The sequence below is a fragment of the Megascapheus bottae genome, chromosome 27, assembly GCF_031878675.1.
Source record: "Megascapheus bottae isolate mThoBot1 chromosome 27, mThoBot2.hap1, whole genome shotgun sequence".
NCBI classification, from domain to species: Eukaryota; Metazoa; Chordata; class Mammalia; order Rodentia; family Geomyidae; genus Megascapheus; species Megascapheus bottae.
This window is the reverse complement of record NC_143535.1, coordinates 11,899,820-11,919,798: the sequence shown is the minus strand read 5'-3', so window position 1 is coordinate 11,919,798 and position 19,979 is coordinate 11,899,820. Positions and strand designations below refer to the sequence as shown.

The window sequence follows — 19,979 nt, the reverse complement described above, 5'->3', positions numbered from 1 at the left end:
GATAGGGTCTCTTCATTGCCTCATCTACCTCATTCTCTACCCCTTCCCCTGGTAGCAAAATAGCTTTACTCTCCTTTCATTAAACAATTTCCCTTGTTTCAGTCATGCATGGTCCACCACATAATCCCTTTTAATCCGTGAAGATTTGGGCCTACATAAATAACCTTTCCAATCACATTCTCCAAGTCCTGGGACTTGAACTCAGAGCCTGGGGGCTGTCTTATGAACCTGTGTTCAAGGCTAGAGCTCTACCACTTGAGCCACAACCCCACTTCCAGCTTATTTTTGTGTTAAATTGGAGATGAGTCTCAAGGGCTTTCATGCCCTATCTGGCTTGGAACCTTCATTCTCAGATCTCAGCCTCATGAATAGCTAGGATTCCAGGGCTTAGTCACCAGTGCCCTGCTAATCTTTAATAATTTTTTTTTAAAAAGAGACTGTAAAAGTGATCTCAAGTGAAGTTTTATTTTCCATACACAAACAGAACATGACTGGCAGACTGAGGAAAAAGAAACATCAAACCAAGGAAAGAAAAAATACCAGAATATATCATGAAATGTAAGACTGGGAAAGGAAATATCAAGACATACTGTCTGGGGTGCTGAGAGAAAGAATATCTATTAGTCCATAGGTACAAATCTGAAGACAAGTCTGGTGGTCACAGCTGGGGATGGCAGCTGAATGCACTAGAGAAAAGAATATAGAGTTGTCACTTAACATTCTGTAACATATAGGACAACCCACAGCAACAGAGAATTATTCAGCTTAAGACATCTCTAGTGTGATTTCAAAGTCCCCAGGTTTTGAAAGCAAGTTCTCAGCACCATGTACTCATGACTTTAAGGAAATCAGAATAAATACCCCGATTTGTACTTATTCAGAACTCTAGCATATATTAATGCAGACAAGAAACACAGCCAAAACTTTTACATTTAAAAAAAATTCCAAAACCTCTGGAGGATTAAAGGTTTTTTTGAAATATAAAACAAAAAAAAGATGAAATTGACACTTAATAGCCTTGGGGACTTTTTTATATTCCCTCCCTCAAGAAGGAAGTTTTCACTAAGTGCTTTATCTTAAGTTAAAATGTGGCATAGTTCATGATTTTGTGTTTCCACTTCCCCCTCCATAGCCTAAGGAAATTTTCCTTAGATGCCTTCCTCCTGGGTTTTCATTTGGAAGAAAAATGTATCCAACCTGATGGGGTGACATTGTCATGCAGCCACTGTTGTCCCATGTGTGAATGGAGGTCTGCCTCTTATTTGAATTGCTTTGCCTGAGTGTGGGTAGGAATTATTAGTTTTACCTACTTCTGAGGGCTATTCTTGCTGGGCACTCAAAGCTCACGCATGTTATCCTGGTTACTCAGGAGGCTGAGTTCTGAGGGTCCTGGTTTGAAGCCAGCCTGGGCAAGAAAGTCCATGAGACTCCTACCTTCAATTAACCACCAAAAACCCACTGTTCCACTGTGGCTCAAGGGATAGAGCATTAGGTTCAAGCAGAAAAGCTCAGGGACTGGGCTCAGGCCTCAGGATAGGCTAAATAAATGCATAATAAAGCTATAGTAATTGAGAACTTCAGTATTTGGATCATGGGATCATGTGTGATTCTGTTTCCATTGAATATAATTTTATATCCTTATTGGCTAGTTTTTTCATTTTGTTTATAGAGTGATTTACAATTTCCCCTAATAGAATCAGGAATCATTACAAAAGAATACTTCATTTCCTCTCTTCGTGTAAATAACTCTTCTCCATACACTTGAAAGTTGTATTTGTATGAGGCTGAGTTTCATTTTTTATTAAAACTTAACCTACCTAATCTGTTTACCTCTTTTCTAAGGTGCAGCACTATGAGATTTTTGACTGAGGTTCTAGCAAATCTCCTTTTTTCTAAATGACGGCAGGCAATTCATTTTTGGCCTTTGAAGAACCTCTGTCTACCTCCGTGGAAGTAATGTTTTTAAGCTGACAATCCTTAATAAGGAGACATGTTGCTGAAGGGTCTTTCACCAAAGCACCATGAATCTTTAGGAAATGGAACCAGAATATTTAGAAGGTTTACTAACTTCCCTCCATCTCCCACGCAAGTTTCTCATGAAGAAATGAGTTCCCATTTGATTCTTCCTTAAGTTTTTAGCCTACTGAAATCACTGTGTGTGTTTGTGTCTGTGTGTGTGTGTGTGTCTGTGTGTGTTATCCTTATCTTTCCTCTCTTTGGGCTAACCTAGTTTGGGGATTAGCTAGTTTAAGGATTTTCAGATTCTCATAGGGAAAATAAGCATTTACTAAAGTCAATTCTCTTCCAAGTTCTACCTTTTTGTCCTCACAGAAATTTAGTTCATCTGTTCTCAGCTTGTCAAAGGGAATTTCATATAATTTAAATACTACATTGTAAAATTATTAAATCAGATGCTTTTGTATTTGCTGCAGTAAGAACATGTGTCAAACAAAACTGCATTCTATCTGGAAATGAACACATCTTGTAACCTTGACATGTTTGAATTTTATTTACTGAAAAGGAGAGTCATTTCTGTAGGGAAAAATATGCTTCACTTGGACATACATCTCTAATCCAAAACAAATACCAAGGCCCAGCAAAATAATTTTTTTAAAACTTTTAAAGTAAAATCCTTAGCTAAGCATGATGGGATAAGCCTGTAATCCCAGCACTCAGAAGTAAGAAATAAAAGGATCTTGGGTTCAAGGTTGCCAGGCCACATGGGAAAACTCTACCTTAAAAAAACCCTCTAAATATGCCTAATTAGCATATAATATGCGTTACTTCACACTTGCCACTATTGTGTCACTAGAAGAAAATTTGACTTCTCAGTAATCATGGATAGTAAGAAACATATCTCAGTGCTTAAAACCAAGTACACTGCAAGAGCTCCATGTTTCTGGGGCTATCCAACACTGACTTTTGTTCTGTGATGAGGAGGAGTGAGCTAAGTAGTAATTTTTTAATTTTCTATTTAATTTCACATGGGTCCTTAGGGCACTCAGTGACAATTTATGTTGTTTTTGGATGAACAGACAGATGACTTTCATCCAGCTATTTCTCAAACACTTCTTGTTGGTTCCTTCATTATCTGGAGATAAAAATGCATTAGATAATTTAAGAAACAACCCTGAAATGTTTGTTGCATTTTCTGCCTCTGAGATGCTTTATTCATTGACGTCTAATAAGATTATCCTTTGTGGAATTTAGTGAGTCCTGTTCATTATTTAATTCCAAGTAATTATTTGGCATTAAGAGTCAAACCCAGGGAGTGGCTGAAGATAAAAAATAGAGAAATAAGTGGGGAACAGGAGCCAGGATGGTGGTGCATGCCTGTAATCCCAGCTATGTGGGTAGAAAAATAGAAAGATCACAATCCAGCCTTGCCATAAAACATGAAAATGAAAGCAAAAGCAAAAAGGGCTGGGTTTGTGACTCAAGTAGGGGAGTGTTTGCCTTAGAATGCAAAAAGCTTTGAGTTCAAACCCCAGTACTGCCCCCAAACTCATAAAGGCATATAATAATAATAATAATAGCAACAACAATCAAAACAAAAACCAAATTATTATTGACTTCCCTCTATGTAAAGTAATCTGGTGATTTTCTTTCTGGGATTTAAGTCATTCATAATTTTCATAAGAGTAAAATTGGCCATTTTTGATATAAAAAGATTCCCTTCTGGTCACTGGTATGGTCCTCTGTACTCATACAACTCCAGGGGAAGCCATGAATCTCCTACTGCCATGCAAGTTGTGCCTTCTAAGGGATTTAACAGACCAGCCTGCTTGTGTAAGCATCAAGACAGGCGCAGAGGTGTCCCTGGAAACATCAAGAGTAATAGCAAATAAAAATCCATCAAGACTTTGGTAAGGAAAGACTGAAAAGATGGAACTACTCCTTTGACCACCTAGGAGAATCGCTATCAGTTCTACAAAGGTACTGTTTCCCCAAGTTATGTACTGCAAGCAGGGTGATGTAGAAGTTGTCCTGTCCATCATTCAATGTCTGCACTATCACTCATCCTGTTGCTGTCACCTTTAATGATGCCACCAACTGAGACAATTAGTAAATAATTGTATACTCTTTTTTAAATTATTTTTATTGGTGCTACTTAAATTCTGAGAAGCTTTGTTAATTTTGACAACTTGCCATAATGTCTCTCCTCCCTCTCCCAAATCTATTTAGTGCTCTCAAAAGCTTGCTTAATAGTTATTGCATATTTCTGAATTGCACGCAATAAGCAAGAATAATTTGCCAAGGGAGAAATCAATAGTAGGTAAAACTATTGAGATTACTAGGTGAAAACAAAGAACCCTGAAATATCCAGTAAGTATTTATGTTCATAATAACTGAATTTATTAGTTTGATGTGTATATCAATCAACCCGTTCATCTGTTGGGTCTCTTTTGAGATGAGATTTTTTTAAGAAATAACAATGCTAATTTTCCCAGCTGTCTTGCCTTTAGACATTATGTTCACAGAGCAATGGATATTATTGATGTTGTTATTGTATTATTATTTGGCCATGGGGCTTGAACTCAGGGCCTGGACGCTATCCCTGAGCCTTTGTGCACTCTACTGATTGCACTCTACCACTTGGGCTACAGTTATACTTTTTTGGGCAGTTAAAAGCAGATAAAAGACTCATGGATTTTTTTGCCCAGTCTGGCTTTGAACTGTATTCTTTAGATCTCAGGCTCCTGAATAGCTGGGATTAACACAATGGGTATCCTTATATGTGAAATCCAAGCAGCGGTTTGCTTAATGGTTGCAGCTCATATGACAGCTTTCTACCAATTCAAACCTTAAATATCACATGACTTTAATTTTGACCTTGCTTTTAAAGAGTAGCTCCTGGAAATCATAGCTTTCTCATTCATAAACCTCAGGTTCTTAGAATTTCAGGCTTTCCCTGGCCCCAGTAAATCAGAATTTGCAGTTTAGAAAGATGCTTGCATGTCATAAAAGGCTCTAATATAACGCCATCTCAACCACCTTTTAAAAATGCAGCTGCCACACTCCAAGGCCAGAGTTAATGACTCTAAATCTCTGAAGTAAGACCCAGGAATTGCTAACAATTTTTATAAGAAGCCAGAACTGGAAATCACTGATCAAAGAGAATGCTTTAATACAGTGACACAGTGGCTTCCTCCAGTCCTGTTAGGTGGTCTCTTATCAGTACTTAAAGAAGCAGACTTTGAAATTTTAAGATCAGATTACGGTTCTTTTAGGCAATGGTTATGAAATGGGAAACTATCTCAGTAGGATGAAAGATTCTCTAAAATCAATATTGATAGAAATGATTGCCCATTAACAATCCTTCTGGAAAGAATAAGCATTTGTTGAGCCATCCCATGAGCTTGAATGTAATAGACCACATTCAAAAGAAGGGACAGAGCTGGCTCAGATACAAAGCATTCCTTGTCTGACCCATTAGGAAATGGTGGGGATTTTTGTTCATACAAATTTTGTTCCAAGATGAAACATTAAATAGAACCAGTCTGGAATTTACAATCTTTCAAAGTAAACTTTAGCTAGGAACACAAATGTTTATAAATAATTCATATATACTATTATAAAATGTATATGATATATAATTTTCATGTATAAAATTTAAAGAAATATTAATTAGTAAGGTATCATTTTCAAGCTTATTGTACAGCTTCATTGTATCAAATACAAGGAGACTGGACATTGGTGATAGAGAAAAGAAAAACCCTCATCATCTCCAGTTCACAAGAACAATGCACAATGCAAATTTTTCTTTGTTTTTATTTTATTTTTTTATATCTTTCTACATTTCTGTGGATTCTTGATACCTATTCAGCCTGAAGCCCACTCTCTTCTCTTTGTACTTCCTATTGAGATCTGCCATAAAATTAGTTACCTCATTCCTCAATGTTTATCTGTCACCCTACCCTAGAGGACATAAAAATAAACAGAAGGTGCAAGAGGGCTGATTACCATTTCAGAAACATTTTTATGCTATCGTAGTCCCTTGAGACAAGTCGTTGAATGTTTCTTTGATTTTCTATGAGCCATATGTGTGATTTTGTAGTTACAAATACTGTAGCCACCACTTCACATGTGGAAACAGTAGTGAATCCACCAGCTCATTCTATATCCATTTCTGTATCCAGCCTCCTCACCCCTGATGTCTGATCACCCAGACACAGCTGGCGGATTCGACTCCACAGGAGAGGGTCAGGAAGGCTATCAATATCAGGAAGCAAAGGCAGAGGACAGAAAGAGCTCTCAAGTGGAGTCCTCTGCAGGTTCAAGTGCATTTGCAGCTTTTGTCTCTGTCTCTCTCTCTGTCTCTCTATCTCTCTTTCTTCAGAGTTGAAAGTGTGACATTTTCAAGTTGATTTTTGTAGAAACAAATGTCAGGAGAGGTGAGTCATCCTAATATCTCTAAAAATAAACTCAGGTTGTCAAAGAAATCAGAAGTTTGCCTTCCAGCATCGCCGATGAGAGAGCAAGAGGCTTGCCGCCCGTGGGCTGTGCAGCTGCTAAAGTAATCCCAGAAGTCTAGCGCAGCCTGGGGTTAGAAAGGCTGAAAATAAGAAGCAAGAAGAACCTGGGATTTGGGGTTTTCTTTAACTGAAAAGTATCCCTCAGGAAAGGCACTCTATTGAGGAGAGAAATTATTTGACTATTTTGAATAAGGACTCTGGCAAGCCTCTGAGGCAAGAGTCTTCATTTGTTCAAATACAAAATGTAGCAACATCTGCAGCCTAGAGTTAATCGATGACAATGAGCATCACAAGTGATCTGAGTCTACAGAGCGGGGAAAAAAAGCACCCTGAGACTCCCTATGAGATACTCAAGATCCCAGGTTATGCCTAAGGTGTGTCCTAATGGAGATATATTACTGTCAGAGGGAGATGAGCACTGAATTCCAATTTTAAAGACATCCCAAACCACATATGTTAGGTTTCTTTAGTCCTTTTCCATAGCCCTCTCTCCGGGCTCAGCAGCCATCTCTATGGCTAGTATCTGTTGGTTTCTCTGCTCACATTTATCTAATAGCTGTAGAGAAGGTCCACAGTGGAAAGGAAGCTCCCGTGGAACACCCTGGAGATCCAGCCAAGCATCATACCCTTGAAGGCTATTTCCTTCCAAAGGCACAATGCACACGTACATATATATATATGCATATATACATACATAAATATATGCAAACATAAATTAAGCACTCATGCAAATGTTCCCATTTTGCACTGAAGGCTTTTGAATACAGTCCTGTGACACATGATGATGTTTTTACCCAATGATGGGCTACATGTTATGGTCAAAGCCCATAAGGTTATATTGCCTAATGGTAATGATATCTGTCTTAGCTTGTGCACGTATACTACATGTTTTTGTGAGGATGACATTGTTTAATAATGCATAACTCTAGGCAAATCTGTTGCAAAGCAACACATGATTGTTATAATGTGGAAGTATATATGCATATATATCCACTTGTTATATCATTCTTATGGATAAGAGCTTGTTTTAATTATCTATATCTATATATACATCCCCTGTAGCTCATATGTTGAATATTTATTGAAGGGCCACAGGCTTGAGTCTTGGTCGCCATGATGATGTAGTTGGGAGTCAGTGGAATCTGTAGGAGCTGTTTGCTAGCAATAGATTCTTAGGTCATCAAAGACAAGTCCTTAAAAAGGATTGTGGAAACCATGCGACCTATATTTCTTTGAGTCTGGCTTACTTTGCTTGATACGACTTTTCTAAGTCTTCCATTCCTTATGAATGGTGCAAAATCATTCTTTCTCATGGAAGCATAGAAATTCAGTGTGTACACATACCACATTTTCTTGATCCATTCATCTGGTGCAATGAACATATTGTACTGGTAGCTTTAGTTTGGCCTTGTTTATGGTCATTTGGATAAATGTCCAGGAGAGGGATTACTGAGTCATAGGGAAGTTCTATGTTTAGTCTTAAAATTTTAAATATATTTTATTTTAATTAATAGAAGGGTTACATTATATTTGCCAGATAAAAGGTGAATTACTTAACAAACATTGCTACCCCTTCTCGTGTTTTTGTCCCCATTTCCCTCTATGTTTAGCCTTTTGAGGAACCTCCATACTGCCTTCCAGAGTGGTTTAACGTTTACATCCCCACCAAGACTTGTGGTAGCATTTTCTTTTAACCGCATTCCTGCAATCATCTGTTATTTTTAGTTTTCTTGAAAATGGTCATTCTAACTGGGGTGAAGTGGAATCTTGAGATCATTTTGATTTACATTTCTTTTATGGGAAGATATGTTCTACAAGTTAAACACACTAGATGCAATAAGACAAAAAGGACATTGGAACATGATATATTGTAGAGGACTCTAGACATTCCGATGGAGACATCAGGAGGACATTCTTAGGAGAGGATCACAAAGGGACAATAGCTATGTGCATAGGATCATATAAAATATTTATTGAAATGAACTGCAAGAAATGGAAACAAAAGGATTTTGAGTTTCTTCCTTAATTGTTGTTTTTTTGTTGTCTCTACCTTTTGTCTTATAAGTTTGTTTGGTAGGGTAAGGAGGGAGAACAGAAATGACTGGATAAAGGATGAACAAATGCAGCAGCGATACTCACTAGACACCATGTTGAAAATGAACTGGACATCTTATCAGTGGTGATGGAGGGGAGAGACCTGAGGGAAGGGAAGGGAGGGGATGGCATGGTCCATAAAGAAACATAGTCATCATCTGGTTGAAATAATCATAACCCTTCTCTCTATTACCTTTCCAATAACAAAACAACAACAAAGGATTGTGGAGCTGGGGTCTCCACCTTGCTCTCATATCTTAGTTACATGGTGAGCATTTTTCCTCCTCTTCATGCTCTTTGTATGAACTGCCCACCTCACCACAGGCTAAAAAGCAATTTATCTTAGACAGCAACCTCAAAAACTGTGAGCCCAGATAAAAATTTCTCACTACATGCTGATGAGCTCAAACATTTTTTTCTATATTGCTGGAAAACTGCCTAACATATTTCCTTGTGTCAATCTTATTTTTTTAAGAATTCACGGTAGATTTTACATAATATACATGTTCCTAAACACATCTCTATATATGTCATTAGCTAGAGCTCAGTATTTGTTTAGATTTTCTTTTGACGTATGCTTGAATTGCGAAAGTTTTATTTCTTTCAACCCATTGCTATGTTTTGGCTAAATATTTTAGAGCTGTTATTTCTCTCAGTGGTATTTTCTATCCTTTCATACACGTTAAGTTTGTTTACACATTTTATATTTCTGCAGTGAAATATTGAAAGCTTTTCTTGTGAGATTAGGAGTAATAGAAAGATGTCTGTTTTGATGTTTCATTCAACAAAGCACCGCAAGTTGTATCCAGGGAAAATAGGTAAGAAAAATGTAAAATATTTCAAAATCAGAAAGAGGTGTCTGGGTGCTAAAGGTTCATGCCTATAGTCAGTTACTCAGGAGGCAGAAATCAGGAGGATTACTATTCAAGGCGAGCCAAGGCAAAAAAACAAAATCACAAGATCTCCATTTCAACAGCAAACTGGGTGTATGGGAATGTCTTTGCCATCTTAGCTCTAATGGTGACTGTAAATACAAGTGTCACCATATCTAGCCTGCCTAGCCAAAAACGAAGACCCTATCTCAAAAGTGATAGGGTGCCTTTCTAGCAAGCATGAAGCTTTCCCAAGGATAGATTTTTTTCAAAGAATATAAACAGGTGACCAATAAATATAAGAAAAAGATTCCCAGTGTCACCAATTACTAGGAAAGGACAGATCAGAACTGAGATACCACTTCACACTTAATTGGCATGGCTGATATCAAAACCAAGCAATATAAAGTAACATGTGTTGGTGAAGAGGTGGAGAAATTAGAACCCTTCCATGCTAGCAGAATTACAAAATGAGACAGCAGCGATGGCAGTTCCTCAAAATATTAGAAATAGATTTACTATACTTAACAGCCAGTATACTTCTGGGTACTTACCTGAAAGATTTGAAAAGCTGACATTCTCCAACATCTTCACAGAACATTGCAGTAGATAAAATGTGAAGCTTCATGTGTCTATAAATGGAAAGGTAAAGAAAACGAGATCTGAGAATACAGTATTACTTAGCCTTTGCAGGTCTTCTGATGCATGTTACCATGTGCCGGAACCTTAAAGATAGGTTGGTAAACTAAATGAAAAAATATCAAATTGGGGCCAGAAGCATGATCTAGTGCTATGCCTAGCATGCATGAAGCCCAGGGTTCAACTCCTCAGAAGAAAGAATAAGGCAGAAGTAGTGCCATGACTCAAATGGTAGAGAACTAGCCTTGAGAAAGCCAAGGGACAGTGCTTTGGCCCTGAGTTCAAGCCCCAAGACCAATAAAAATAGAAATCCTAGAATTTTCTCATTCTCTCATTCATAGAGATAGAAAGTAGAATAGTGTTTTTTAGAAACAAGCAGTTCCTCAGAGGTGATTCTTACTCACCTGTGGGTCTCTGTTACAGTGCCTAATAGATTGTGGTGATTACTGTTTGGTAAAAACAATGGCCCTGTTAATCAACGGTATAAGAGAAAAAATTGTTAGGCAAATTATACATTATACTTTTTATGAATAATGAAAAAGGCAGGATTTATGAGAGCAGTGAGATTGCTTCAAATTCAGTTAAACTTGGAAGAAATGTACATGCTCTTCAAGGAAAACTCCTGTAATAAAACGGTCCCTCTTCTTCCTGAATTGACTGCTTTCTCCCTTTGAAATGGCACTGATTCATGAAATGGGGAGCGTTGTAGGCAGAGAGGGATTCAGAGCTCTATTCTCTTAAGCATGGGCAATGAGGGATCACATGGCTTGATTCCTTATGATCAGTTGACTGACTGATTGGCTCAGGCTGGACCTGTGCAAAACTGTGCAAAACTATTCTCCTAGACTAAGCTGTGTGATTTGTTACATAGGCACAACATGTACAAAGACAGCCTCAAGCCTATGGCTCCAACTTATTTTATTTAGCTTGGTGAAGAATCTTGTATGCTCTACCCTTGAGTTAGGCACTGGTTAATTGGAAGGCTGTTAAAAAAAACTTTTGAAAATGATTAAATGTATTTTTCACCATCTGCTACATTTGTCAAATTTCTGTCTAGGTGACATAGAATTCAGAATGTTGTTGGGACAAACATTATAAAAGCAAAACTTCATAGCTTAAGGCATTACAAGGACCACAGGATGCTTATGAGGCAGAACAAGTTATTTTAAGACATGCTTGGAATAAAAGGTCAAGTTCTAAACAGCTTTTTGGCTTTTCTCAAAATCTGATCTGGTTGATTTTATTTCAATTCTTTTCTCTAAACAATTACTTAGAAATAGGGGTGAATGTCAGAAGTTGGTGCCCAAGGGTTGCTGAAGCAATATAGTTTTTCTGCTAATATTGCCCAAATATTTTACAGTATTAACAGGATGTCCCATCCACTGTTACTATAGTGAATAGGGATGTCTTTCTGCCAGGATGAATAACAGATAAAATAATCTAGATCACCAAACACATTAGAAGCAGATGTTTAAAAAGTGGGATGGGGAGGTTATCATACTCTCAAGTAAAATAGCTTTATGAGACTAGTGCTGATTAGCATCTTCTGCTTCAAATTATCCTTTATTTCAGCCTTAAAAATTCTATTTGCTTATTTGAAATAGGGAAGGGAAGGGGAAAAACAAGATTTGGAGGAGGAAACAAGATGGGGGGCCGGAAACAAGATTGGGGGAGGGAAACAGCGACAAAAGCATGAGAAGGGGTATCAATATGCAAAAAGTAATGCACCTACTACCTGATGAATATAACTGTAACCCCTCTATATATTATCCTGACAATAATATAAAATATAATAAATAAAAAATCTATTTAAATTCATCCAATTAGAGATTCACTTTAGATTACAATTCAGTGTGAAATAAGAAATAACTGTGGGACTCTATGACTATTCATTGTTCACACATTTGTATGACTAACTTGGATCTTATTTCTCTCTTTACCTGAGCCTAAACCAAGTCTTATAGGGTGGTGAGAGGTAGAGGGGGAAGGAGAGAGGAGGGTAGCTTGGAGAAGTCTGGGGTATATATGTTGATTTTTCTAGCTTCTTTACTATAAGGCTGTAATCTTGAATCCTGTCTGCATTTTTAAATAGATATTTGCAAATGAAACAAAACAAAGACTCATGCCTGAGCCTCTTCCCCTCAAAGAGAACTGTCACATTCTTTGTGGAGGGAAGATTGGTTTTTTGTTTTGTTTTAGTGGTGGTCGTTGAAGTTTCTTCTAACCCAAACTTTGTAAAGTAAAATCTCCTAGGGCACCTCTGTGACTATCCGAATATCCCACTCAGTCCAAAGTTCCTCTTCGCCAACCCACTCTCAGGAAGGAAAAAGCTTAAGCCTTCAGATCAAATGGAAATAGCTCAGCAAGACTTAATACTCACCTAACTCTTAAGGCCCTCAGGATAAACTCTCATTGGCATCCGTGGGAGATCTCCTTTGTACACAGTGGTGAATTTCTCTCACTGTTTCAGCTAGGTCATTTAGGGCCCTGCTGTTTTAGGATGGAACTATTGGGGCCTCACCCACCACTCCAGGCCATTGGCCCTACCACCTCAATCCTCCCTCAGATGCATCCACTCCCCCCTGACTAAATGAGAAGGGACATAGGACAAGAGTCTCTCTCCCCCCTAGAAACTGCTCTTTGCCATGTTTGATTTCAGAGGGTAAGCACTGGCCAATAGAAATGAAGGCTCTGACTCAGGAGCCAGTTGGCTACTTAGCCTCCTGTGGGTACATAAATGGACTTGAGAGGGAGCTAGTTTGCTTGAGGCAGGCTTGGGCTGGTTTTCTACAATCACCTGTTAGCCTCGCTCAAGAGACAAGGATGAAATAGAGCCAAGCACACAAATGAATAGATATTAGATTAGAAAAAATCAGTTACATTGTTCTTTCTGTGTGTGAAGCATGTACTTCTTTGATTTTTCTCCTGTGTGGTTTCACAGGGTCACACATTCTGCTATTTGCTCTGACATTTCAATTTTCAATTTAATTGTCCACTACTATGTAACCGTCTCTGTAGCTCTAAGTACAATTCTCCTAAGAGAACGCGTGTATTTCAGCCCACTTCTTCTTGCCTAATTCTTCATGTGTTGGCATCAATTCTAGCTGGGTTAGCTAGCAGTGAGGAGTTGATCTCTGAAGAAATACCATAGAAGGCATTTATTTAAAAAAAAAAAAGGTTGTGGAGGACTGGGTGTATTCACTTTTATGGTTCTAAGTGGTATGGTGCTGGAATCTTGTCTTCTTATTTTCTCTTTTCTGCCAAGCATATGACTTACTCATTTTGTCCAGAGAATTGGCAGAATAATCTGACTTCACAGGCCACTTTGAGAAAGTCAAGGCTGGTCTGGAGCTCAAAATGAAGCATAAGATCCATCAATATCTAGACATTATTCATGTTCAAACAATTTGATAAGTATATAAAGACAAAAACCCTAAGTATATAGAGGACAAATCCTACCTCTTATTATGATGTTAAATAAATACTTACAGACTGGAAATTCTGATCTGAGAGGAAGTCCCAAAGGAATGCTGTGGTAAGATAGCATAAGGAAATTATTTAGCCAACATTCATTTTCTTCTCAGTGTTATGAATTACTTTGTATTTTGAGTCTACTGAGGTCTAAATAATAAAGGGATTTTAAAAAATTGACTTCTTATTGCACAGGAAATTAGTTTTCATTACTCTCTTTTAAAGAATTTACCACCTTGTAGTTTTATCTAGCTTGTTTTGCTTTAGAATGAACTCAAGACAATTTTGAGGTGCACAGTTAATGAAAATTTTGGAATTTAATAAAGAGTACTAATAGCAAGCCATATAAAATCATTTCGGCTATATGGTATCTAAAATTCTAGTAACAAAAATTCTCACTAAGTTAAGAAATCTATTTTTCATGACTCTATTCAAACTGCAGTGGATTCACGTGGCACTGATGCCAGCACACCAAATGTATTTGAAATACTGCTTTGCAATAGCTTCTATCAATATAGGATAAAACATTATTTTCATTTTGTTATTAGGTAATATCTGACTCTTGTTTTTAGAATGCTGTTTTCTAATTCTGTAATCTTACATAAGATTCTTAAAGTAATAGAAACTGTTATACTAAGCACTACTTCCCAGCACATCTCCAATTTGGTTTGTACAAGGCATCCCTAAAATAAGTAGTGATTTTTCCCATCTAGCAAGAACTAAATGAGGAAAGGGAAAAAAGTCGATGTCATATAGTGATTAAGCAAGTAGGATTTGAACCTGGGTCTGTGAGATCACGAAGCCCTTACCCATCATGCCAAGCTCTGCACTGCATAGATATTCTATCAGTGAAACAAGGTTACAGGAGCTTGGTTTTTAAGAATTTTTATGGGGACTGGTGATTTAGTATTGTATCTTCACATGAATGCTCCGTAAACAGTAGTCATTTAAAAAAATTCATCCATGTGAACCCAAGAAGCAACTTAAAAATATGCTGATGATCTGGACTGCTTACTTACAGATTTCCAAATTTTCTTCATGATAAAATGCATAGTCTGGACAGAATTAGAGCTAAGAAACACCAACAATGCCATTTTTAGTGAAACACATGACTTTTAGTAAAGAGAGAGAGTGGTCCAGCAGATCAGTGAGTGACATCTAATGTTTAGCTATCTGCCTAATAGCAAACTCAACACCAATGTTCTTTCTGCATTCAATATAGAGCTGACAGGTCTAGAAATTTTGGACAATTTAACAGAGAAATCATGTCCTTCTTTAAAAATGAATTTGTATTCAATAAAATATCAAAATCTGTTCATGGTATTGTGCTAAACTCCTTGGAACTTTTTCTATGATCTCTCTTCAGACCAAATACTTTATCTTTCCTGTTTTCCTCTTCCTCCTCACCAGTCCTATTCTGGGAGGTCAAGGGGAGGAGGGGAGACGACACGAACTCTTTACTAGAAAGAGAAACACTGATAATGCCAAATTATGCCAAATGAGATGAAAATTGTCATGTGTATGTCATGATGGATATGAGCATGGCTGTGTTTGATGCCAGAAGTAGGAAAAAGAGAAAAGAATGGAACTAATGAGTTTTACTTTTTTTTTTTTTGCCAGTCCTGGGCTTGGGCTCAGGGCCTGAGCACTGTCCTTGGACTTTCTCAAGGCTAGCATTCTACCACTTGAGCCTCAGCACCACTTCCAGCTTTTTTCTATGTATGTGGTACCGAGGAATCGAACCCGGGTCTTCGTGCATGCTAGGCAAGCACTCTACCACTAGGCCAAACTCCTGGCCTGAGTTTTACTTTTTGATATAAAGAGTGTGAAGAACTGGGATGATGGATGGACCATCCCCAAACTCTATATAGTCTTCAAGTGTCAGTCCATAGCAATACAAACGAATACAAAAAAGCAAAAGTACAGGATATTGGATGGGTCCCAGCTACTTCCTAGCTGCTGCCAGCAATCCTTCCTGGAATTTGCCTCTCATGCCTAATGCCAAAGGATCCCACTTTCCATCCTGTCTCTTCAGTCTTAACCATGGCTGAGGTGTGTCCCCTACAGATTTCCTTGTGATCCAAATAGAAAATAAGTCTTCTCCAAGTTGAATGCTGAAGGAGTAAAACAAGCCTAGCCTTGACTCTTGTATACTTTTAGATTTAGTGTACCAAGAGAGATGTTTTCCCTGGTGGTCACTTGAAATGCTAACACTTGGGAACTGGTATTTCAGTATGAAGACATAAGGTAGAACTTCTACTTTAAAGCATGCTGAAGGTTTTTTTTGTTTGTTTTGGTGGGTGGTGGGGCTTGAACTCGGGGCTTTGTCCCTGAACTGTTGCTCAAGAATAAAACTCTACCATGTTGAGCAACAGAGCCATTTCTGGTTTTCTGGTTAATGGAAATGAGAGTTTCATGAACTTTCTTGCCCTGGCTGGCTTGGAACTGTGATTCTCAGATTTCAGCCTCCTGAACAAATCAGATTATATGAATGAGCCAGTGGTACCCGCTGTAAAGGACTTTCTTTTTTTTCTGGTATCTTCTTCAATTTTTTTTTATTAAAGAATTTATTAACACTGATTTTTACATCATATTTCAAAAGACATGTTTAACAAATGTTCAAGAAGGGAATCTATATACAATCACTGGCACTTAGTTTTTAGAACATAATCAAAATTAGGCTAAGGGTTTGTGTGTCATAGATGCATATTAATTTATGAATAAAACATGTCTATAGAGTCATAGGTTTTTATGTCTATGTAGTTGTGTTTATATTTCCAATACCATAGAACTTTTTTTAACCCTTATCCCTCCTTGCTCCCTCCAGCCCTTTCTCTCTTTCTTGTATTTCTCCCCTCTTCCACTCTTTTTCCCCCTCATTCCTTCCTTTTTTACTTTCTCTAATTTCCTATCAGCATTTGTGCCATTTGATTTATAGGGCTCAGTAAAAGGATAAAGCAACATCTGATCAAGAAACTCATAATCCCATCTGAAAACTGATTGTTCAGCTTAGGAAAAACTGACAAAAAGAAATCGTACAAAGATTTTAATATACTGGTCAAATTTTGATTTATTGCTTTCACATAATAAAAAATGATTATGTCAAGACATTGCTAGGTGTTATAAAGTATTTTTCTGCATATATTTCAGAAAGTGGCATCCTCCAAAAATCATGATTTCCTTCAAATTGGAGAGAGATCGTTAAGGAAGGAAGGAAACTAAACAGAGAAAATGACTTGTCTCACAAAGCTTCTATTAGGCAGTAAAGGCAATATGTAGCTCCCTGAATTAGTAGAGGTCCTGGTATTTTTCTTTTCTTTTCCTCATAGAAATGCTACATGTTTCCTCCACTCAAGCTGTATATCAAGTAGTGTGTAGCTGCTTTTGAATCTCCAGTAATGCAGGTTACGATTTCATCAGGACAATTTTTTTTTTAATTGCAGAGCAGTCTCTTAAATTCAGGAGAAATGAGCTAAGACTAAGGCTTTGTTGGTTTGTCAGTGCCTGTCTTCAAGACCGCACAAAAACAAGAGCTTCTTATTCCTGTAATCGCAAGATGGGACATGCCTGCTATTAAACAGAGGGCCTCACAGCCTGCTAGATCTTTATCAGTCAGGACAGCATTTGAATCTGAAATCATCCTTGTTCCTTGCTCACTGTGTAATTTTGGGATCGTCCAGACTCAAGACGGGAACGTAAAACAGCTCTCTAGTCTCACTGTACATGCTACCAAAATGAATATGCAGTAAGTTTTAAAAGACATATTCCATTTCAGTATGACTAAATTGTTAGATTTTCTGTTTTGCTAGTATTTAGGGCCTGAGCTCAGTCCTCACATTTTCACTTTGCTTTTTTCCCCCCTAATTGATGGTACTCTACCAGTTGAGCCACAGCTCTACTTCTGGCTTTTTCTGGTTAATTGGAGATAAGAGCCTCCCCGATTTGTCTTTCTTGGCTAGCTTTGAACCTTGAGCATTCTGATAAGCTAGGGTGACAGGCATGAGCCACTGTCACCAGTGCCTGGCATTCTCAAGGGACTTTTTTCTTTCTTTCTTGTGTTGTATCTAATCTGTGGTACATTCTTTATACCACTAGATTTTTGTGATTTGTACTTTTATTCAAATTTGGCTTTTTGTTTTTGGCAATGCACAGCATTTTTAGGGGCCATCATTTCTTGACAGTCACGACGAGCAGTGAAATCTTCTCACTGAAGAAGATTCCTGGGATGGGGACAACACACTTTCTGTCTAGAGACTTAATTATGGGCATTTGTCTATGGTAGGGCTTGCATCAAAGGTGAAAGTTCTCATACTTTCATTGTCTCTGCTTCCTCTGAAGAAGTTGGTTTTGAGAGATGACTGAGGAAAGGCAGATAAACTATGGACAGATCATCAGAAATCCTGCTTGTAAAGGGAAAGAGGTAAAGCAAAAGAAAAATGAGAGAAGGAATAGCCAAGATTTTGACACAAGCTCATCACAGAGCATCCTGGATTTCCACTTTACCTGTTACAAGTTATGTTAGCTTAGTTTAATAGATTTAGGCTGAGTTAGAATTTAAAAAAAAAACAAAACCTTTCAATTAATCACGGATAAAATCAGTTAAGCCACTCTTGATAATATCTGTTACATGCTAAGTAACATCCAAACACCGACACTTTGAAAAATAGAAATCACTCAGTCTATTAATTAGTATGCAATGACATACCTCGCTGAAATCCCAGCTTCTCTGTTCTGGAAAGGACTGCAGTATCATCTACTTTTCTAATCTGTGAAGTCAGAGATTGTTGGGACCAAGTGGCAGTCCAGGAGTTCATAGTGATTTCTATGTCCGCAGAGATATTGTCAGCTAGACCCCAGTGGGAAATCATTTGAACCCCAAATGGGATTTGTTAAAGAAAATACTGCCATGTATTTTCTGACCTCACATGGGAGGCAAATAACAGTAAAAAACTGAAATAGGAAGGAAAAAGGGAACTGACAATGCAAACTATGCATTGCTGAAAAGACAGCACAGTCTTTCACATGCAGGAAGCCACACCACCCTTCCCCAAGTAGAATAAATTGCTGGATGGATTCATGAAGTACTTGGCCAGATGTGTGGTCACGAGTGAACCTTGTGATAAAGCTGCTTGAGAAGTGGAACGTCTGGGCGCCTATGCTGGAAATGGGAAACTCATTTCTAGCAGTGGCGCTTGCACATAAGCAGTGTCTCTTAATCACTTGCTGCAGAATGAGTTAGGCATTCACCCTGTTCCTGTTGGGTGGGGAAATGAGGGCAAGGGAAGGAAGCCATTCCTCTGATGTGGTGATGCAATCAAGCCCATCTCCTTTTGGATGTAAGCAGCCTAACCAAGGCACACTTTGGAATATGGCCCACTTTGATTAAATAAACCACTGTGGGCTTTCCAGGTTCGGGTGTGCCAGAACTTAGGAGGTGCTCATGACAATTTCAGAATAAACCTCATGAACCAGGCATGGCCTCTTTTTCAAGTCACCTATTGGTGAAGCTAATCAACCCAGTCTTTGCCTTAGGCTAACTGGAGATCACAACCTTTGGAGGCAACCTTTTGTATCTTTTCCTTGACCTAAGAATAAAGGAGCCAAATTCTGGGTCAGATGGGCTTTGACATGCACTAGGAATCTACAGAAAGAGCTCATCAAACTTCTACATTTCCTTAGGCCTCAATTCCTTCTCCAATGAGTGCTGGCCCCAGTCTTACAATTTATAATCTCACCTTACTAAAAATCTCTGGTCCCACTAAAACAGCTGAAAAGCATTCATGCCACTTGAAATCCTTCTGTGGCTTCACTGATACTGGATTTTTAAAAAATAGTAAGTAAAACCTTATTATTCAGCCTGGGGTGGGTAATATCAAATTGCTGGGGAGGAGATTGGCAGATAGTCTGAAGTAGTTACTGTGGTAGTGGTGGTGTGAAGTGGCCCATTAAAGTTACAGGAGGTCTAGCCTATAAGGTTCTTTTAATCTGTCCAGGGACCTCTGGTTTGATTCTCACCCACACAACCTCCCCACCACTGTGGTCCAACCCAAGGCCTTTGCCCTCTGCTTAGAATATCCAGTCCCCAGATCAGTTTGTCCTCCAACAACTGAGAATGACTTGAAAAAGTTCCTCTTGTTTGCTTTATTATATTGCTTCCACCTCAAAGAAACAGCACCTGTTGGAAATGGTATCTGATGTGTCAGGTATTGCTTTGTTTTTAAAAATTAGGAGCATATCTGGTCATTAATCCTTTTGCATAGGCAAAACTGACATTTCCTTCCCAAGATTTTGCTGAGGATTAACCAAAGAAGTAACAAAGAAACATGAAGGCAGAGTGGTTAGTGAGAGTCTTCACTTCCTTCCTTCCTTCCCACCCCCTGCCAGCACTCACACTGGTGCCTGGATTATACAGGTCAATGCTATGAGG

The 19,979-nt window shown here is 38.2% G+C and overlaps 1 protein-coding gene across 1 annotated transcript; it reads right to left on the bottom strand.

The window, feature by feature from the left end:
* Positions 1 to 498: 498 nt before the first annotated feature.
* LOC150045628 (uncharacterized) lies at positions 499 to 18,446 on the bottom strand. The gene is made up of 6 exons (XM_090319834.1): positions 18,258 to 18,446; positions 13,571 to 13,611; positions 13,359 to 13,432; positions 9,997 to 10,074; positions 8,616 to 8,673; positions 499 to 686 (listed from the first exon to the last, which is right to left on the bottom strand). Exons 1-6 carry the CDS (start codon positions 18,418 to 18,420, stop codon positions 621 to 623), a joined length of 480 nt encoding a protein of 159 aa, XP_090175960.1. The 5' UTR covers positions 18,421 to 18,446; the 3' UTR covers positions 499 to 620.
* Between the last annotated feature and the right edge of the window lie 1,533 nt (positions 18,447 to 19,979).

What these genes read in the sequence shown, in the direction of transcription:
- LOC150045628 (XM_090319834.1), bottom strand. Translation starts at nt 18,420, where the DNA reads ATGATTTCCCACTGGGGTCTAGCTGACAATATCTCTGCGGACATAGAA. An exon ending in CAATTCTCTGGACAAAATGA is followed by an intron (nt 10,075 to 13,358) that starts GTAAGTCATATG and finishes TTCCATTTATAG; the next exon opens with ACACATGAAGCTTCACATTT. An exon ending in CAGCTTTTCAAATCTTTCAG is followed by an intron (nt 8,674 to 9,996) that starts GTAAGTACCCAG and finishes CCCTTCCCTCAG; the next exon opens with GTCTCTCCCCTCCATCACCA.